Genomic DNA, 19,685 nt, shown 5'->3' on the forward strand with positions numbered 1-19,685 from the left:
TGTCTGAATGGTGCTATATAATATAATATAATATAATATAATATAACTAAATTCAATCATAAAATGTGAAATAAAGAACTGCAACAGTGGTGCAGTTAGGCTTTAGTCCACTAGAGGACAGTAGAGGACAGTCCAACTCAGCAGAGACTCAGTCATGTGTCTGTCAGTCTGTATCAAACTTGTAACAGACATTTTGACTTAACTGGTCAACCAGTGAGGTCTAAAATGTTAACTAGCTGAACTAGTGGAAGCCAGAATGCTCATTAAACACACTAGTTCCTCTGAGAGTGACGCTGCTGCCCTGAGATAAGTTATCCACTCACTCATCCACTCTACCAGCCTGTGCATATTCTCATTTGTCCAGGTCATGGTATCCCAAAGGAGTTTTCAATCAAAACGCAACTGGACTTGATTATTTGTCTGGGTAGACGTTTCACCTCTCATCTGGTCACTCCCAGCCTGGTCAGATGCGTACACGAACTGATGAAGCCTCTTGGATGAGAGGTGAAACATCCACCCAGACAAATAATCAAGTCCAGTTGCGTTTTAATTGAAAACTCCTTTAGGATCCACTTTACCAGACTTATTTTCTAATTTAAGTTTTAAACTTTAATACAATACAGAGCAGAAAACTGTAAAACTCTGCGCTCAAGGTTCCACACTGTGCGACACTGAAGTTACAAGGATCAAATTCTGTATCGTCAGTGTCTTACACTAGTTTTACAGTTTTACAGACATCCACAAACATTTCCTCTTTCCCTGTGTCTTTGTTTGAACTCACCATTGATCATTTCTTCAGTTTTGATTCACATGGTGTCTTTTTTTTTCTCCACAAATTCAAATCTCTTCTACACAAGCACAATCTTTTTCACACATGCACAAACACAAATTATTCAAACATATTTATTTTACACGTTTATAAAAGTTGATTTACAACAACAAACTTTGGAATAATTTGTAAATATTACTTAATTTAATTTGGTTAATCTGTTACTATCCAATGTAAAGTCCCTCAAGTCTAGTCGGCATTCTCTCTTTGAATGAAAATAAATAAATGAATAAATGAATACATTATTACAAGAAATTGGTGGATTATAAAATGGATTATCCTCTTTCCTTCGTAATGAAATTAAACCACTACAATAATAAATACACAGCACACTGGTATTATCACATTATTTTCCTTCATTTTTCAGTATAAAACTTTATTTCAGACTAATTTGTCAAGCATTAAACAGGACTAATAATTATTATTGCTGCTTTCTTTTTTAAATGACATTGAATTGTTTCAGCGTCATTGTTAAAGAGCAAACTCGGGTGACATTACACATTTTAAGGTTCATGTTCACTAACATTGACCAAAGTGTTCTAAGGTTTGATTCTCATTTAAATAACGTTTGTAATATATTATAATATAGGGTAGTGTTCCATTAATATATAATCCATCCATTAATATATAAAAAATAAATATTAAAGTCATTACGGAAGCCTATATTGTTAAAAATGATCATGTAAACTTGAAAATGAAAATGTATTTTCATGAAATGAAAAAACAAACTGGAAAAGACCTCCCTCCAGACATGTGACTCAGCGTTCACGTGACAGACTGGGGGCCGGTGTGGTAGTAAACACGGAAGTAAACTATCCACAGAGGAAAGAAAACGGTACCAGTCCTCGCTGTGTTTTCGTTAACGGTCGTTTTAACGGCTCACGGTGTCGGTGTGCGCGCTGCGGGAGGACAACATGGACAGGTCGGTGATGTTAGCGGTAACTGTGAGTCTGCTTGTAGCTGCAGCTGTGACCGAGGTGAGCTGCAAGAGAGTCACTAACGCGAAGGTGAGTCACAGCGGTGTTGTGTCGAAGTCTGTTCCCCGTGTACATGTGTGTGTTTCCCGCTGACGTTAACGTCTAAACCTCCTCACCGAACCACCGACTGTTTACAACAGAAAATATGTAGTTTAGATGAAATATACATATTTTAACAATTTAAAGAACAATATGAAACAAATTAAATGTGTAAAATGTTGTTAAGAGAGAATTATACAGCAGGTAGTGCCGACCATGTTATTTGATTGGACGTCATTCCTGTGCTAATATAGAGTATGACAGCACTGGGAGTTTAAACTACATGTATCACTCCGCCTAACGGTCGTTATCGATCTTAGACCGTAACAAACTTGAAAATATTTCCGGAAATAACATTTGAATTAAATGATGTCTGGTGGTCAGGAGAGGATGAAGAGAGGAAGCCTGGATACTTCAGCGCACACCTGAGGTAACGTGTGTAGGCAAGGTAGCTAGCCTGTGTGCACCGTGCAGGTCAGGAAAATGTTTGTGTTGCTTAGCAACAGTCCGGTACCAGTCCAGCTGCGGAACTATTTGTTGTGGCGTAACCAAATAAATTATAAGATAAACAAACAAGTCATAATCTGCTGTTGTTTATTAACTAATATGGCGCTCGTTGAACTGTTGTATAAAGTAATATCACATGAGAGGGAGTGATGTTGTTCTGAATATCAGCACAGCTGTGATAGTCGATGACTGAATCACAGCTGTGCTGATATTGTGTGATATTGCTTAATTAAGGTCTTGTCTCCACACTGTTGAAATGTTTCTGGTTTCAAGTTGAAGAACATGACCTAAACTCTGTGGGAAGGTTGTAAAAACAGTGACTCTTGAACAGGAGCTGATACAGTAATGTGAAGAATCCATGGTTTGTATTGAACGGACAAAAATAAGAAAACTCTGGTGTGTGTTGTCTCCTCTGTGTGTTGTGTGTGTTATATACAGGTTTTGGGTTTTGACTGGAAGAACTGCGGCGGGCCTGATGTTCCAGCCGTACTGAAAACCCTGACTGTGTCTCCAGACCCCATCTCCATCCCAGGAGACCTGACGGCCTCCGCCTCCGGATCCACATCTGTGGAACTCACCGCTCCCCTGGCTGTGAGTTCACCGACACACCGACACTGTCCTTTATTAACAGCAGAGAGAACCATCTTCCTTTGTTGATGTTTTTATGTCAGGATGTGTGACACACTTCAGCTCTTATCTTTGTTCACACAGACCATGGACCATAAACACAGCTGGTCCCACTTCACAATAAGACGACCCTATAAAGGATTCATGAATGCTTTATAATGACTTTGTTAATGAGCTTGTTAACACTTTATAAATCATTTACAAGCTGTTATAACACATTAGATGAAAAGGACAACAGTGACCTGCCAAATAGTGAGCCCTCATGTATGAGTACTGTTCAGCCTCATATCTCTGTTTTCTCCATCATCAGTATTTGTACCTGCTGCTTCATCACATTTGTTCAGTTACTAGCAATTAACCACCATCAGCATCTTAATGGTCAAAAAGTTTCATTTGGCAGATCAAATGATCAGATCAAATGACCCGATTCATACTTGAAGGCCTCTATAATTAATAACTGGTAACTGATTAATAAATGGTGATGTGTTTTACACTTTACTATAAGGCTCCTTTTACCAGTTATAAACATTAGTAAGTCATTAGTCAGATTAATGAGTAGTAAGCATTAAATTCAGCCTGCCAAATAGTGAGCCTGCATCAAAGTATGAAAACTGTGCTCGAACTTGTTTATAATTGTTTATTTATGATTTATAAAGTGTTAACAACCGAATTGATAACCTACTTATAAATCCTTTATAAGGTTAGTCTTTATTGTGAAGTGGTACCGCACAGTTTTACTCAAGACTAGTTTCAACTGTCTTGTGTAACGTCCTGTCTCTGTCGAGTCGTCCGCTATTTTCTAAAGGAAAACCAGGTGTGTCTGAACCTGCTGCTGAGCTTCATGTGAGCAGAGCAGGCGGGGAACACTGTGATTAAAGGAAAAGAAAGAACAATTCAGATTTTGCAAGTTCTTTGATTGGATTTACTCTCAAGGGAAACCGAGGAACTCAGAGGCTGAAAAACTGTTCAGTACTCCGTAAGAAAAAGCAAAGATTGTAGAAAGTTTGGCGATAAAGTGTCTCAACAAGCTGAAAAACATCCAAAGTTCTGATCTCTGTAATAGAGATGTTCATGTCTTTGCTGTTGTTCTTTTTTCAGTTGGAGTCATTCAATCCGTTTTTTTATTTTCTACTGTGCGGGATTTAAAAAGTTTCCTGATTTAAGTCCTTGTTTGTTTTCAACTCAGGAAACAGCAGAAAAACGTTTATGAGCCAGTTTTGACAGTAAATCTGCATCATGTGTGAAAATATAAGAAACTCAGCAGGTTTTGAACACCCCGTAACTTGTCTTTGATCACGTGAAGAACAACAGAAAGAAAGTTAAAAAACAGAACTATAAGAAGCTCATTTGAAATGATCTGAAACCTCTGAGCTCCGAATCAGAAAAACAATCTTTCTGATTTATTTCATCAACGCTGTAACAGGCTGCTATGATTGAACAAATCTAAGGATTCATTAGTAAATGAATCAATTACACTGATTCAGAATCAGTGAAGGTGATGAAATTGTTTCACTTTCTCCTCAGACCTGCCAGTTACTCAGTCATCCATGGCCTGAGATTTGAGCAGGTGTCTTTAGTTGGATTTTGTTTTCTCCTGAGCAGAGTGTTGCACTCATGTAACACCGTCATTTTCTTCTTCCTTGTTTAAAATCTTACATTACCCACAATGCAGCTCGGCCACTGACAGTTTGGTCAGATGTGTTATGGAGCCTGAAGCCAGAGACACAACAGCTGGAAACAGTTTGATGTTTAAAACCAGCTCCTCTTTAACTGTGCACAGTAATTACAGGGAGATAATGGGACAACACGCACAAAGAGTCCAAGGATTTGAACCTGTGGTGTTTATTTTATGGTGTTTACTTTGGACCACAGAGCAGGAGGTAATGATGTTTGCTTTAACTAGCTTAACTTGAGCTAACAAGTGTAAAATGTGACTGATGAACCCAGATAGAGCTGGACTCTGGAGAACACTGTAAAGCCCCATCAGCTGACCAATGAACAGCAGTGTGTCTGATATCAGACCTGATCAGGCCGATCGCTCTGATAACAGCTGCTCAAACAGCTGCTCAAACACACTGAACTGTGTCACCGTGTTCAAAGACGTTTCTACAGGGTGTGATTGTTCTGATCAGAGTCAATCAACACGATGATATCGATTAGGAAAACAAATATTGTATTTTAGCTGTTTTCCTGCCGTTGACGTGTGAAGTGAAGTTCCTCTGTTGTTTCCTGGTCGTCAGGAACTGGAGTGTGAAACTCTGTCAGGTCTCTAATCAGTCAGTGGTATCGTCTTTCTCATGTGACTTCCTCAAAGCGCCGCTCAACATTTCCTCTTTTTATGTTCCTGTTCCCCCACTTTTTTTAGTTGACGTTTATCTGTTTAGTGCAACTTGTTTTTCATTCCTCCGTGTTTCTGTTTTTATTTTAGGTTGCACAAGAGATACTCACCTTTGTTTTGCTAGTAATACAACTTTCTTTTTTTTTCAAATATGTTTTATTGAGCCGAAGAAAACACATTCAGTGAACTGTCGTACCCGTGTTCGTTTGCATAATTACAAAATTATATTAATATACCTTCACATTTATAAAAACATATGATCTGACGGTATGAGTCTCGTCCGTGGGATTTAAACATTATCCAAGGTGAACAAGTGAAAGAAGAATAAAGAAATAAAAACAAATACAAGTACACAAGTAATTAGATATTTACATTAAGTGAAAATTGACAAAAATAAATGTGTACGTTGAGTCCGCCTTGTAAGACATCTCATCCTCTCTAAATGTAATGTAGTGTGTTAGCTTTTGTGTTTCAGTGACACCAACAATAACAAAAAGTAAAGGTTCTGGATTTAGTGAAGTGCTAATCATTTCTTAGATATTTTTCAAGGTATTTTACCAGAAACAGCAACTTTGGGGCATAAAACATATAATTTTAAAGTCATTTTTCCTTATTATGTTTTTTTTACTGAATATTTGAGGAAAGCTGAACGTTAGTTTTCTGTCATCTCTGTTTATCTGTAGCTCAGACCTGTGAGACAGATTTGAAAGACTCTGGGTGATTTAATGGGGTCAGACTTGTTGTTTCTCCTCTTCTCATTTGATTTTATTTCTCATTTCTGACGTTCACAATCTCTTTCAAATCTGAGGCAACAGGATCTCAAGTCACCGCACAGATTTGTGAAACGTCCTGTCCTGATGAAGATGCTGTCGAAAAGGTTCAGACCCTCAGACCGTGTCCTTGTTGTCTCCTCGTCAGGTGAACGTGACCCTGGAGAAAGAGGTGGCGGGTTTCTGGGTGAGGGTGCCCTGTGTGGAGGAGCTGGGCAGTTGTCACTATGAGGACGCCTGTGATATTCTGACCCAGCTGATCCCACCTGGTCAGGACTGTCCTGAGCCGCTGCACACCTACGGCCTGCCCTGCCGCTGCCCCTTTAAAGCTGTGAGTCCGCTGCGCTAACACCTGCTAACACCTGCTAACATCTGGCTGAATGTTGAACTGTTTGTCCTGTTGGTTTGTAAAGCTCCATCATATATCACACACACACACACACACAACATTCCCATCAGCCTCTGCTCTACTTTCTGTTTATTGCTAATTAGCAAGTGTCGCCATGATAACACGGGAAACTGTGAACACTTAGTAAATTTTATCCCTGCTAAACATCAGAATGCTAACGTGGCTGTGGACGCTACCTGCTAGCTACTTCATTAATGTGGTGACCTGATCGGCTGGACTAGAGAGAGATCCACGGCTCTGTTGGACCTTTGAGCGTCACAACACAATAAAAGCCAGAATCCCCCCGAGGAACATCGGTGGTGTTGTGTGAGGTCGTCATATACAGTCGGTACATTACCTGCAGTAGATCCTGATCAGCGCGCTCCCAGTAAAGACAGCCGACCGGGGGCTCCGGCAGAGTGTCAGTGATGTGTTGCTGTGGGCGGGGCTACAAGAAAAGATGCGTGTTAAACATTACTGAAAACGGTCCCGAAACAATCCAGTATCTGTTTAAATGAAGCTTCATGTGGAATATTTTCATCTTCATCTTCTCGTGAAAACAGCTCTTTCCTTTTAACTGCTGAACTTCCGTATTCCTACGCACCGGCGCACCTACGGAGCGCACCGTATTACGCCGCAGCCGCAGGACAGCTGAGTGAATCAGAAAGCAGCAGTTTGACGATTTAGAAATAAAGAAAGATTCATTTAGTTTGAAATGTTTGCTGAGTTCACTTCGACCAGACTTCATCACTGACTAAAAAAAGAAATATACGAAAACGGTAATAGCTCCTTTTGTTGACTCTATTGTGTTTTTATGGTTATTTCTATTGTCTTTGTTTCTTATTCTACAAGCTTTTTATTCTACAGGTTCTACAGTCAGTCAGTCAGTCAGTCAGTCAGTCAGTAGGTTGTTTCAGAGTCATCAGGTTCTTTTGAATACTTGTAGTGGAGTCATATTTGACCAGGAGGATCTGGACTCTGACTCCAGTAAAGAAGTGGTAAACTTTGTCCACCTCTGTAAATGAGTCATTTTTTGTCTCATCCCAAATATGAAGCAGTAACTGCTGATCTTTATTTTGGCACCAAACTCTCAAAATATCCTCCAAATAGCTTCAATTTTAAAAACACAAATCCAGGACCATCGCCTCAGTTTGGGAATTGTTAGAAAACAGTAACTGACCCAGTTTGTTTGACCTGAACCTCCTCTCTGTCTCCTCAGGGCTCATACTCTCTCCCTCAGTCACAATTCTACCTGCCCTACATGGATCTGCCCTACTGGCTGACTAACGGGAACTACCGGGTCCAGGGAGTCCTGGGCAGCCAGGGCAAAGAGCTGGGCTGCCTCAAACTTGCTCTGTCCCTCCACTCCAACTGAGCAACGCCACAAACGCTCGAGAGGTTTGAGGGCTTTTGTTTATTTGCACGTACAGATGATTGAAAACCGGGAAACGAAAGCAGAAGTTGCACAAAGTGGTGGGACTGATGAACCTCAGAGGGTCCATGAAAAGTTTTTATTCAAGAAAAACAAGATGACAGACGTGTTGAACATTAACTTACAGGTGAAACTAACGACCACACAGCACATTTAATTTCTTTAACGATCAAAACAAACTTGGTGCAGCACGAGCTTCTGTCTCTGCACACACACAAACACTTAGTATGATTTTCATTTTGCATGAAAGTGACGCTTTTCCTTTTCCATAAGAGATCCATCTGAGCCATCCAACATGTCTTTATTTCCCTGCTGCAGCTGAAGCTGAAGAAGCTCCTCAAATCAAATGAGTCAAAGACTTTGAATTTCTCACTTTAAACCTTTGTCCATTTAATATAATAGGAAAAAAACAAATGTAGCATCAGGTCTGTCTTTTTTGATGTATTGCTCTTTCATTTTTATAATAAGAATAATAATATTCTTATTATTATTATACATTCTTATACATATCATACATTCTTTAGTGCTTTTTCTTTGAGGATCTGTCGGCTGTTTTCAGAAAAGTGCTTTTGGTTCTTTGCTTCAGTCATTTCGAACATTGATTCTCTTTTTTATTTTTTAAATGGGGAGGGGGTTTGACTGTTGAGTAGAAGCTCCTCTGGGAATTATGATTCTTTATCTATAATAATGTTTTTTTACTGAGTGCCTGATTAGATCTTTAGGAGAAACAATCACAAACACAAACAATCTACAAGTTGCCATGAAGCGAAAATCATTAAACTCAGATAGATGGAGAACTGATGTGGGAGTTCAGTTTGATGTTGGTTCAGTTAATTATGATTTTAATTTGCCTAAAAGGTTTAATTCGTTTTCTACCTAGCTGATGACAAATGATGATGAAGTCATGCTTGTGATTCATTTCACACTGTGTACAGTTTTTAATAAACTTTTTCCCATAAATTGTATTTTTTTGCTGTTTTTTTTTTTTTTTTGCTGTGGAAACAAAAAAAGTTTGACTCCAGTTCTCCCGTTAGAAGATTCTGCCCTGGTAGGAAAATTTCTTATTTGTTGACTAAGTTTAGTGAATAAAAATAATTTCACACTTTAAAGATGGTAAAATTAAAATATAGATGAAATAGCACAAAAAAAATGAGGCTTTAGTTTTGTATTAAGATACAGATCGATCAAATACTCTGTCAATAACTAGAACTTAAAGATTGTGATCAAAAACCAATAATAACAATAATAATAATAATAATAGTAACTGATTGTTATATGAACACTTTCTGGAATCATTGGACTCCTTATGATCATGAAAGACCCAGGACCTTTTATTTTGTAGCTGAAAAGCCTTGAGCACAATGAAGCTGCAGCTCCATGTTTGACCACAAGGTGGCAGCATTTCCTCTGAAAATCAGTTTAGACTGAACCACAAGCTGTGATATAATGACTATCACTACAATCACTACATGACACCAGACAGAACCATGAGAACAGCATCAGAAAAACTCTGTAGTGTAACGGTTTTATTCTTTTATTATTTATCAAATTTCCTTCTACAACAAGAATAAACCACATATATATATGAAAAAGACCAGTTACAATAACAATAACGCCCTGGTTTCTTTATTCTGACACTGAATGTTAACAGGAAGCTGCAAAGAAAACAGAAAACAAAAGGAGGAAAGAGAAGAATTAGACATGAAGGAGCGAACACATCCAACATGAAGTGACTGAACAGCAGAACTGTGATTCTCCTTCAGTGGTTTATTCCTACACTGATGACATGAGCGGTCTCACCTCTGTGTCCTGGAACATATAAATATGACTCACAGAAACCTGATCTGTAAAAAAAAAAAAGAAAAAAAAAGAAAAGAAAATCTGAATCCAACAGAAACAGAAGAACTAAAGTAAACACAGTGTTTTCAGCCTCATGTGTCTCCCTGACTTTAAGGCTGCTGATGAAAATCAGCTTCCCGGGTCTGGAAACGTTCATTAACCGGTTCTGGTTCTTTGTGGTTTCACCGGAGATGAAAGAGCAAGTTCAGATCACACAGATGAAGAGCGGAGACCGGGCCGCTGATCACTTCTGTCCCGCCTCCTAAAAACTAATGACCGTGACCTTCCGTAACCGACATCAGTGCTGGAACCAGCAGCTGCACAGCATGTGGCTTTTATTTAGATAACATACTTTGACTACTGTCAATATGAAATCCATTCATTTCTGTATGAAAATATAATTATGCGAAACATACATTTTGAAATATGCTGTTTTTTTAAAAACCTTTTATTGGTCACAAAATAAAAAAAACAAAGAAAGTGATAACATAACAAGATATAAAATAACATGACGGCATCCAGGGAACAACTGACAGCTTTTTATTATTGGTATAGATTTAGATGACTAATATATTTTTTGGTTTGTTCAGAAGGAGAGAGAAACAGAGAGAAAAGCAAAAAAATGAAAAAAAGATCAAAGATGATGTGTACACTGTAAAAAAGAAATCGTAAAAAAATGGTCAAATGGCAGCAGCGGCTGCCAAACAAAAACCATAAAATTAAAGTAAAATATCCTAATTCAAATAAAGTGTAAAAACAAGAAATTTACATAAAGTTTCATTAATATTTCTACAGCGAAAAACTGTTATTTTACAGATTCTGCTCCAGCACCCACAGCTCTCTGCTGCTTATAGCGAACTTCACTGATTCAGCATTTGTTTACATGCTGTTTAGAACTGATTGTTATTTTAGCTTAGCAGTTAGCTCTGGCTTCTCTCTCTCTCTTGCTCAGTGTGTGTCTCGGACCAACAAATTAACTTGTTCATAAGAGTGTTGTGTTTTTGTATCTTCAGAATATTGGATCGTAATGTTTATTACAGCTTCAGCGATGTCTGCTGTCATGCTGTGGACACACAGCTCCGCTCGCTAACCGGAGCTACAAACAAGATAGCATGTTAGCTATTACTCACTAATCCCTGAGTCGTCATCTGGAACATGGTGAACAATGAGGAACTGGGTGATGCCCGGCGATGGGAACCATGAGTGGTAGGCTGGAGACAACAGTCCAGACCAAGCGATAGCTGCGCGGGAGACTTCTGCTCCTCAATGTGTTTCCTGGTCCTCTTTGTCTAAGTGTACAAGTGTGTACAAGACAGTTTTCACTTTACTCATTCTCTTCACTCATTTACCTCTCATCAGTTCGTTAAAGCTTTAACCCAGGTGACAACATTAACACATACTAGCAACACACAGTAATATTAGCTACTTCTACATTGAAAAAAATGCTGTTATTGCTAGCGCGCTAATCGCGGTTAGCGTTTCACTTTAACACGTTAATTACGCAGTATAAACATACATACTTAAAGACATTTGTTTATCCGTCTATAGCATTATTTAATCCGAAATAAACGACATGAACACAAACAACGTCACAAAAACAACAGAGTAAATGTTTTCTTACCTGATATTTTTGCAGGATATAAATTCACTTAACTTCTCTTAGGTGACCGAACAGATTCCGTCCGACCTTTCCTAATATTCCAGTTCTCCATTAAAACCCTACAACTCAAATCCGCTCAAAATAAGAATTTATCAGATATAAAATGATCCAGGAAACAGGAGACCGAGTAGCAGTGCGGAGTACAGACACCCAGCAGCAGCACTCCCACTCAACACGTATTTTCAAATTTGATTCGTTATGTGTTTATGGTCTGAATCTCCAGTTTGAAGTTTTCTTCAATACAACATGACTTTCATTTTTCAAATTATGATCCTGTTTAAAAGAAAATAGACGTTAAAGCAGAGTGGCTTTAGGGCGTGGCTACTGCGTCATTGACTGACAGAGGGACCTGCCTGTTGATCCGGATATGACGTCAGAGCAATGTGTCGGACATTTGACTTGTCATTGTGTTTTCAGTTCATCAAAGTTAGCTCCAACATGTTGTTTGCCTGAAAATATCTTGTTCGGCGTTCAGTTGTTCTAAAGGACACTCAGAGGAGTCGGCGGTTCAGTTATTTCCGGTAAATACATTTTGTTTTAAGCTTATTTCTTTGCTAGCCAAAATTAGCATCCCTGTTAATATCACAGTTCAGGTGAGGATGCACCTTGCTAACCAAGCTAGCCAGCTAGTGCTAGCGTTAGCTGATAACTAAGCGATCGCTATGCTAACGGTACCTGGGCCCGCTGGGCTGATAACCTGTATCAACCCGGGTTAGCCTGTGGAGGTGTTCAGTCAAAGCCCAATAAAAAGGTGAATTTAATGGACGTTAATCTAACGACGTTTGGTTTGTGTTTCTCGCACGTGACCCAGTTTAAGTGATCTGCGTTAGTGTAATGCGCAGCGTTAATGTTAGTTAATACATTGTCCATCAAGACGTCGTGATAGTTCAAGTTAAGATAACGTGACGTATACAAAATGTGTAGACAAATATTTGTCATATAGAAGATTGTTGATTTGATACTCAAACCAGTCCTCAACTGAAGCAGACATTCATGCACCTATCCTGACAGCTGATCGATATTTGTGATTAACTGTGACCCACCGCATCTTAACTCAAGTGTTTGTGTTTTATTGTCATTTGAAAGGTTTCCACACTGTGAAAACTGAGTGATCTGTGCCAACAGAAGGAGGACCTCATGTACAGAGCAGCCCATTTGTTTCCATTCATCTGGTTGTGGAGAAGGGAGACTGCATGGACATCCTTAGTTCTCTAATGTGCTGTGATGATGATGCTAGAAAACCTCTCCCAGTTCAGCTTCCTCTGATGAAATGACAGACCAACTGCTGATGAGTTAGTTTATTATTCTGTCTTCAGGATTCACAGGTTCAGTTTCTTACCTGCAACTTCATTTCTGCTGCTGTTGACAGGTGATGGTAGCAACACTTTTAAGAACAGAATTTATAAATATTAAACTGTGATTAAGTGATGGATCATCTCTAGCACTGTCACCACCTCCACAGGTGAAAGTATTTACCAATTAACATCAGCATGTTTTTGATCCTTCATTGTCAGTGTTGTCGGACAACATTTAAATATTTCTAGTATTTATGTTGTTGATTAAAGCTAACATAGAAAAAGTCACACAGTGCTGTACATGTTACTATTGTGAAAATTCATACCAGATGTGTTCTATAAGTTAAAGCAAGAGCTTCATAAATTACTTTATTGGACATTATAAACTACATTAATTTAAACAATTTACAACACTGGAAACATGTCTAAAATAGATTAATTAAATGGTGTACAATTTACAATCAACCATTTAAAATCAATAAATAGTTGTCGATTAAGTTAAAGCTGAATTTCGCTGTCATATGTAAGTTTGTTTAAAAAAAGAAGTAGGTGAATCAACAGTGGAACAGAATTTAAAAACAAGTATAATCATTATTCATCATGAGTCCTAATGTGTGAGACAGTTCATATTTATTTGTTCCAGTAACAATCTCCCTCTAAATAAGTGATGCTGTTGGAACAGCACACTGATATTAACTATAATGGCTGACTATGAAATATGAACTCTAATGTTTTAAAACTATTGACAGTTTGTTACAGCTACAGTGGAGTCCAAAAGTCATGTGATTGTATGTCTGACATGGGGCAGAGAGTGTAATACGACAGTGAGGGTGTAGGGAACCAGGAAGAGCACAGCTGATCAGACTGAACAATGTTATGGCCACAAGTGTTACATTAAAAAAATACTATATTATCATGTAAGACACTGTGTGTATGTTTGGGAAGAGAAGATCTTCATGTGTGGACACTGCAGGTGGAGGTGGTGCAGGGCCTCCATCATTGCTGCAAGAGGTTGTAGGTGTCCCCGAAGATCCAGACGCTTGGCTGGATGGGAAATAACATTAGAGAATAGAAATCATATCAATATCATGATTGTAGAGTATAGAGAAAAAGACCAAAGAAACAGCTCTCTGATTAGATGATCACAGATATCTGAAAATACATTATTCCCTCAGCTTAGTTGTAATAAACAGTCTGCTGAACCGTTTTACATGAAATAACAACAGAATAGAAACTAATACTCAGTTTGGTGTCATTGTGCAGGTGCACATGTCATGATGGTTCTCAGCTCTCAGTGATGTTCTTTATTCTGACACAGACAGAATCATTCCAACAAAATTGGAAGATTGCTTGGAATTCTTATCATTCCTCTAGTTGTTTATCCTTCATTTCCTTGCATTTACATTTCATAATGTTCATACTGTATTTTTGCATATTCAAATCTCACAATTTATTATACACACGCAACAGGCCTAACATGTTTGAATATAAAGAACTTGTATGATCTAAACTAATTGTCCCATCACATGTTTGTCTGTATCAGGACCAGAAGTCCAGTCTAATCACCATTGATGGACCAGCACCTGCCTTTTCTTCTGCATCTGACCTCATCAATCATCAATCATCAAGCACATTACATCAACACCTTCAGGTATCATCCCTGCACATAACAGATATTGTCTATACTGTGATCTTTTGCACATCTTGTTCAGCAGGAGTCATTCTAATTTTGAGCACCAAGTTTTACCGGTTTATGCTTTGTATGTGACACAGAAGCTCTAACTCTTCCAGTGTCTTTGTGTTGCCTCACCACTAACGTGTTTGTTTTTTTTAACAGACTTATATATATATATATATATATATATATAGTCTTGTTATTACAGTATATGCTAAATTAGGTTTAAGTGCATGATTGATCATCTGAACATTGAACATCTTTTATGTTCTGAAGTCCTTAGACCGCTTCAAAAGCATTTCATAATCAAAAGAGGAGCTGCTGAACATGTCCTTATTTTTCCCTTTGTTTCATAGGGATGGCAGAATCCACCTCAGGCAAGAAAAGGTAAGTCTGTTAAAAGCAATTTGTATTTTGTGTAATTGCATTTCCACACAGATCATAGTTAAACGTTTAAGATGAGTTAAAATGATGTTGTGTCTATTACATTTAAGTTGTCTTCATATCGAATGCATCAGAAAACGTGAATGTGATTATTAATAGTTGGTTTGAATATTACAATTAAAATACTTGTTTGGAAACTTGTGTAATTGTGATATAGTGATGGAGTAATGAGGAACTACTCAGTAACAACAGTTTATCACTTCACCAGGTAAACCACAACCATGTAAACGTAAGGTTAAACATAGCGCGTTTTATGCTGAGAGATGTGTATTAGTGAGCAGATGTTTTTAAAAACAAAGCTGTTGTTGGTCGTAGTTATTTGTACCTCGGCTCAAGTTAGGGTCAAAATGATTTTGAGCTTGTAAAGTGATGTTTACAAATAATTCCAATGTTTGTAGTTGTAAATCAACCTTTGTAAACCTGTACAATAAATCTGCTTGAGAAATTCAAGTTTGTACAAATTGGACAAAATGGATCAACACTTCAAATAAAACACAGAAGAAGAAGAAAATATGGAGCTTTAAAAGATAAAATAACAGATGGCAATAGAATAAAATATGTACCATATGTAATTAAAAGCCAATGCTAACTGCTAGATGCTAACTGCTGCTACATATTTATTTCTTCACCTGTACAATAAACCAGACAAACATGTAAATCAGACTCTGTGTATCTGAAGATCAGAGTGCAGTAACACACTCCAGGTTTCATCCGTCAAAACCAAAGGAGATTTCCTCCCAATTACTGGCTGCATGTGTGTGGTTCAGATTTCCATCAAAGCACCTTAATCTCTGTCTGTGTGTGTGTGTGTGTGTGTGTGTGTGTGTGTGTGTGTGTGTGTGTGTGTGTGTTCAGAGACAGATGCAGACCACTTGTTCCCTCAGACAGGAAGTGTGCTGCTTTGTTAACTGCCACATTTTAACTGAGAGGTTAATGAGGTTTCACTTTAAGAGCAACATCTGCCCACCAGACACACATCTGCTTTATCATCAATAATCACAATAATAATAATAACAATATACCATTTTAATTTTTCATACTTGCATCGTGTGATTTCAGCCACTAGGGGACAGAAAAAAATCGCTAAATCTCATTGAACTTCATTTTCTCAGACGTCTGAAAGAAACAGATCAACATGTTTTACTGTTTAACTTTAGATAGATAGATAGATAGATAGATAGATAGATAGATAGATAGATAGATAGATAGATAGATAGATAGATAGATAGATAGGGTAAGTTCAGGTGTCCAGGAGCTCATTAATAATAATAATAATGATAGATGATAATAAATAATAAATAATAAACAATAATAGTTAAATAGTTAATTTTAATGTGACTTCAACTGGAAATTAAAGTAAATATTTCCATTAATTAGCCTCATTTTGGACACTTTTACATTTGGAATTGGATTAAAGTTGGATGTGCAGAAATGAGCAGAAACGTGCTGCAGACAGATTTCATTCATTAAGATCCAGTGTTATTTAATTGATTACAGAGAAGAAACCAACCTGAACCAGATTCATTGAGAGGAAACCAGAATCTAAACCCTGACAGTCATATCCACACAGATGTTTATGTGTAGTCTAATATTTATGTGTGTGTGTGTGTGTGTGTGTGTGTGCAGCGGAGGTCAGTAGGTCAAGGTGAGGTGGAGGAAGAGCCACAATCACAGGAAGAAACAATTAACCTGCAGATTTACATGAACTAAACACACGAGTCGTGACTCTGTTTCCTCTGTTTCCTCTGATCGCTGCGTCGCCTTTAATTCGTTCTTTATTTCATCAGCCCAGAAATATATAAAATATATATTATATATATTATATGTTGCTGTGCACATTACATGAGGAGGGACCCATCATCATCATCATCATCATCATCATCATCACCTCCTGCTCTGCAGGAGAAGGCCGCCAGTTCATTTCATGAACGAGAGGAAACAAGATTGTAAATGAGAAACATCTCAGCTAGTTTAAACTGTTCTCTCCTCCTCTCCTCTTCTGTTTCCTCTCCTCTCTCCTCTCTCCTCTCCTCCTCTCCTCTTCTGTTTCCTCTCCTCCTCTCCTCTCTCCTCTCTCCTCTCCTCCTCTCCTCTCTCCTCTCTCCTACTCTCCCTTTCTGTTTCCTCTCCTCTCCTCTCTCCTCTCCTCTCCTCTCTCCTCCTCTCCTCTTCTGTTTCCTCTCCTCTCCTCTCCTCTTCTGTTTCCTCTCCTCCCCTCTCCTCCCCTCTCCTCTCCTCTCTCCTCTCTCCTCTCCTCTCCTCTTCTGTTTCCTTTCCTCTCCTCTCCTCTCCTCTTCTGTTTCCTCTCCTCTTCTGTTTCCTCTCCTCTCTCCTCTCCTCTCCTCTCTCCTCTCCTCCTCTCCTCTCCTCTCCTCTCAGGACATCCTGTTTCTGGCCTCCACCATCAGACTGTTTCCTGCGACCGGAAACTTGTTCCCAGATGCAGGAGAGGAGGCGATGGAGGAGGAGAAGAGGAGGTGAGGGAGGAGGGGAGGAGGAGAGTCTGCAGAAATGTTTAAGGAAAGGAAAGAAGGGTGGTGACGTGAAGGAGGTGGACAAAGAGGAGGAGGAGGAGGGAGGTCAGAGGTCGACACGTAAACAAACAAATCAGCAGTTCAGTGGGACAATAGAAGTGGAGGTGAACGGGTTCAGCTCGGTCACTGATTGGACGTCAACAGACGCGTGTCATCACCTGTTGTCATGTGGGATCAACCAATGAGGCGACGGCTCTACTAATTTTTGTCCATTAACTTTTGTCCTTTATTCTGATGTTTATTTATTAATACGATCTTTTCAGGGTAAAGGTAAAAAATATGATTATGAAACAAACTGAAACTTTGTGGAGGCGTTCGTGGTCCCCAGAGGATCATCGTTTTCACCTCTGATCAATGGATTCTCATAAATTTGGATCCATATTTTCATGATGTTTCCAGCTGCTGGCTGTAATTAATATCTCAACATCTCCCAAAGGTCTGGATTCCTGAAGACTGTCGGATGAGTTGCACCGGTCCCTGAACGCATCACCATCAGCAGGTCAAAGCCTGCAGCCTCACAAACACATGCGCTGCAAAAACACACTTGTGCCTGAAAGCTTTAAACTTCAAAAGACACAACAGGGCATCAACAACAAGTCCCAGCCGGGGTCATCACTTTTTAGTGTCCCCTGGAAACACTTCCTGTTGTGTTAATGAGCCGAAGATGTTTTCTTCAGTTACAGCGTGTTGAGCTTCAGGGACGCCAGCGCACCGACTCCAAACCACACAGTGAAGTTCCTGAGCAGACGCAGGTTCGATCCCCGGGTCGTGGCCCTGCAGCCTGCGCTCACTCCGACAGTGAAGGAGCAGCTACACGTCACTCACTGTGTTTGTTCAGCAGTGAACATGTTGGCAGAGCAGTTCACTGACTTTTAAAGACTCAACTTATTCTTTACTGTGTTTTTATTTTTGGTTTCTACTGAAGATGTAAATCTTTACACCACCATTCATTTTTATTTCATAACAGCTGCTGTAGTTCTTATCAAACGCTTCTGTTTCAGCGGCAGATGAATCCACGTTTGGTTTCTGTGTGTGTGTGTGTGTGTGTGTGTGTGTGTGTGTGTGTGTGTGTGTGTGTGTGTGTGTGTGTGTGCGCGCGTGTGTGTGCGTGTCACTGAGGAATAGGAGGCTTAGTTTGGATCCACAGACATTATTTAATAAACACGGTGAAAAATATAAAATAGAGTGACGGAGGAAAAAACAAGTTTATTTTGACTGTGAGACGATCAGCTGTGAATCTGTGAATTAGATTTGAGGAAAACATGGTCACAAAGAACAAAGCTAATACAGAAAATGAATGGAATGAGACACACACACACACACACACACACACACACACACACACACACACACACACACACACACACCCTGTGCATCCTCTCACTGGAGAGTGTGGTATTTGTCTCCTTCCACTCTGATCCTTATCTGGCAACATGTGGGTCAGCAGATCAGCTACATCCTGCTTTTAACACACACACACACACACACACACACACACACACACACACACACACACACACACACACACACACACACACACACACACACACACAGTTGTGTTGGTGGAGGGGGTTTCAGCTGCTTTCAGGCTTCAGGCCAAACAAAAGGTGAATGTTCTGTCAACTGCTCCACTAATGGCTGCTAATGGGGTCACCTATAATCACACACACACAAACACACACACACTCACCTTGATAACTAGTTGATGACTAGTTGATAACAAGTTGGTAACTAGTGGTATCATAGGAATTACGTCAATCTTAGATGTAAAAACAAACAAAAAAAAACCCCAGAACCAACCTCAAAATCAACAGAACGTCAGCCTCTACATGACGTGTGTGTGTGTGTGTGTGTGTGTGTGTGGGTGTGTGTGTGTGTGTGTGTGTGTGGGTGTGTGTGTGTGTGTGTGTGTGTGGGTGTGTGTGTGTGTGTGTGTGTGTGGGTGTGTGTGTGTGTGTGTGTGTGTGGGTGTGTGTGTGTGTGTGTGTGTGTGGGTGTGTGTGTGTGTGTGTGTGTGTGGGTGTGTGTGTGTGTGTGTGTGTGTGGGTGTGTGTGTGTGTGTGTGTGTGTGGGTGTGTGTGTGTGTGTGTGTGTGTGGGTGTGTGTGTGTGTGTGTGTGTGTGGGTGTGTGTGTGTGTGTGTGTGTGTGAGAGAGAGAGATAAATCAGCATGCTTGTTATCAGTCATGCTTGAGGAGAGACGGGTGAGGTGCAGCACTCACAGGTTACACTGTGAAGAAATATTTACCTGAATCACCACAGCTGTTACAGATGTTCTTCAACCAGTTGTTTGGTTTTTATTCCTTCCTGTTGAAAACGGTCCAATCAGAGA

General features: G+C 39.3%; 1 protein-coding gene across 1 annotated transcript; it reads left to right on the forward strand.

Annotated features, from left to right (window-relative positions):
* The first annotated feature begins 1,619 nt into the window (after positions 1–1,619).
* On the forward strand, positions 1,620–8,872 carry gm2a (GM2 ganglioside activator). The gene is made up of 4 exons (XM_022764493.1): positions 1,620–1,836; positions 2,791–2,943; positions 6,236–6,418; positions 7,695–8,872. Exons 1-4 carry the CDS (start codon positions 1,744–1,746, stop codon positions 7,848–7,850), a joined length of 585 nt encoding a protein of 194 aa, XP_022620214.1. The 5' UTR covers positions 1,620–1,743; the 3' UTR covers positions 7,851–8,872.
* Positions 8,873–19,685: the final 10,813 nt, after the last annotated feature.

The sequence above is a fragment of the Seriola dumerili genome, unplaced genomic scaffold (genome assembly GCF_002260705.1).
Source record: "Seriola dumerili isolate Sdu_G_001 unplaced genomic scaffold, Sdu_1.0 BDQW01000544.1, whole genome shotgun sequence".
Taxonomy (NCBI): Eukaryota; Metazoa; Chordata; class Actinopteri; order Carangiformes; family Carangidae; genus Seriola; species Seriola dumerili.

Excerpts from the sequence above, each read along its gene's own strand:
- gm2a (XM_022764493.1), top strand. The coding sequence starts at position 1,744 with ATGGACAGGTCGGTGATGTTAGCGGTAACTGTGAGTCTGCTTGTAGCT. Across the intron at positions 1,837-2,790 it reads AGAGAGTCACTAACGCGAAG|GTTTTGGGTTTTGACTGGAA; the intron begins GTGAGTCACAGC and ends TGTTATATACAG. Across the intron at positions 6,419-7,694 it reads GCCGCTGCCCCTTTAAAGCT|GGCTCATACTCTCTCCCTCA; the intron begins GTGAGTCCGCTG and ends CTGTCTCCTCAG.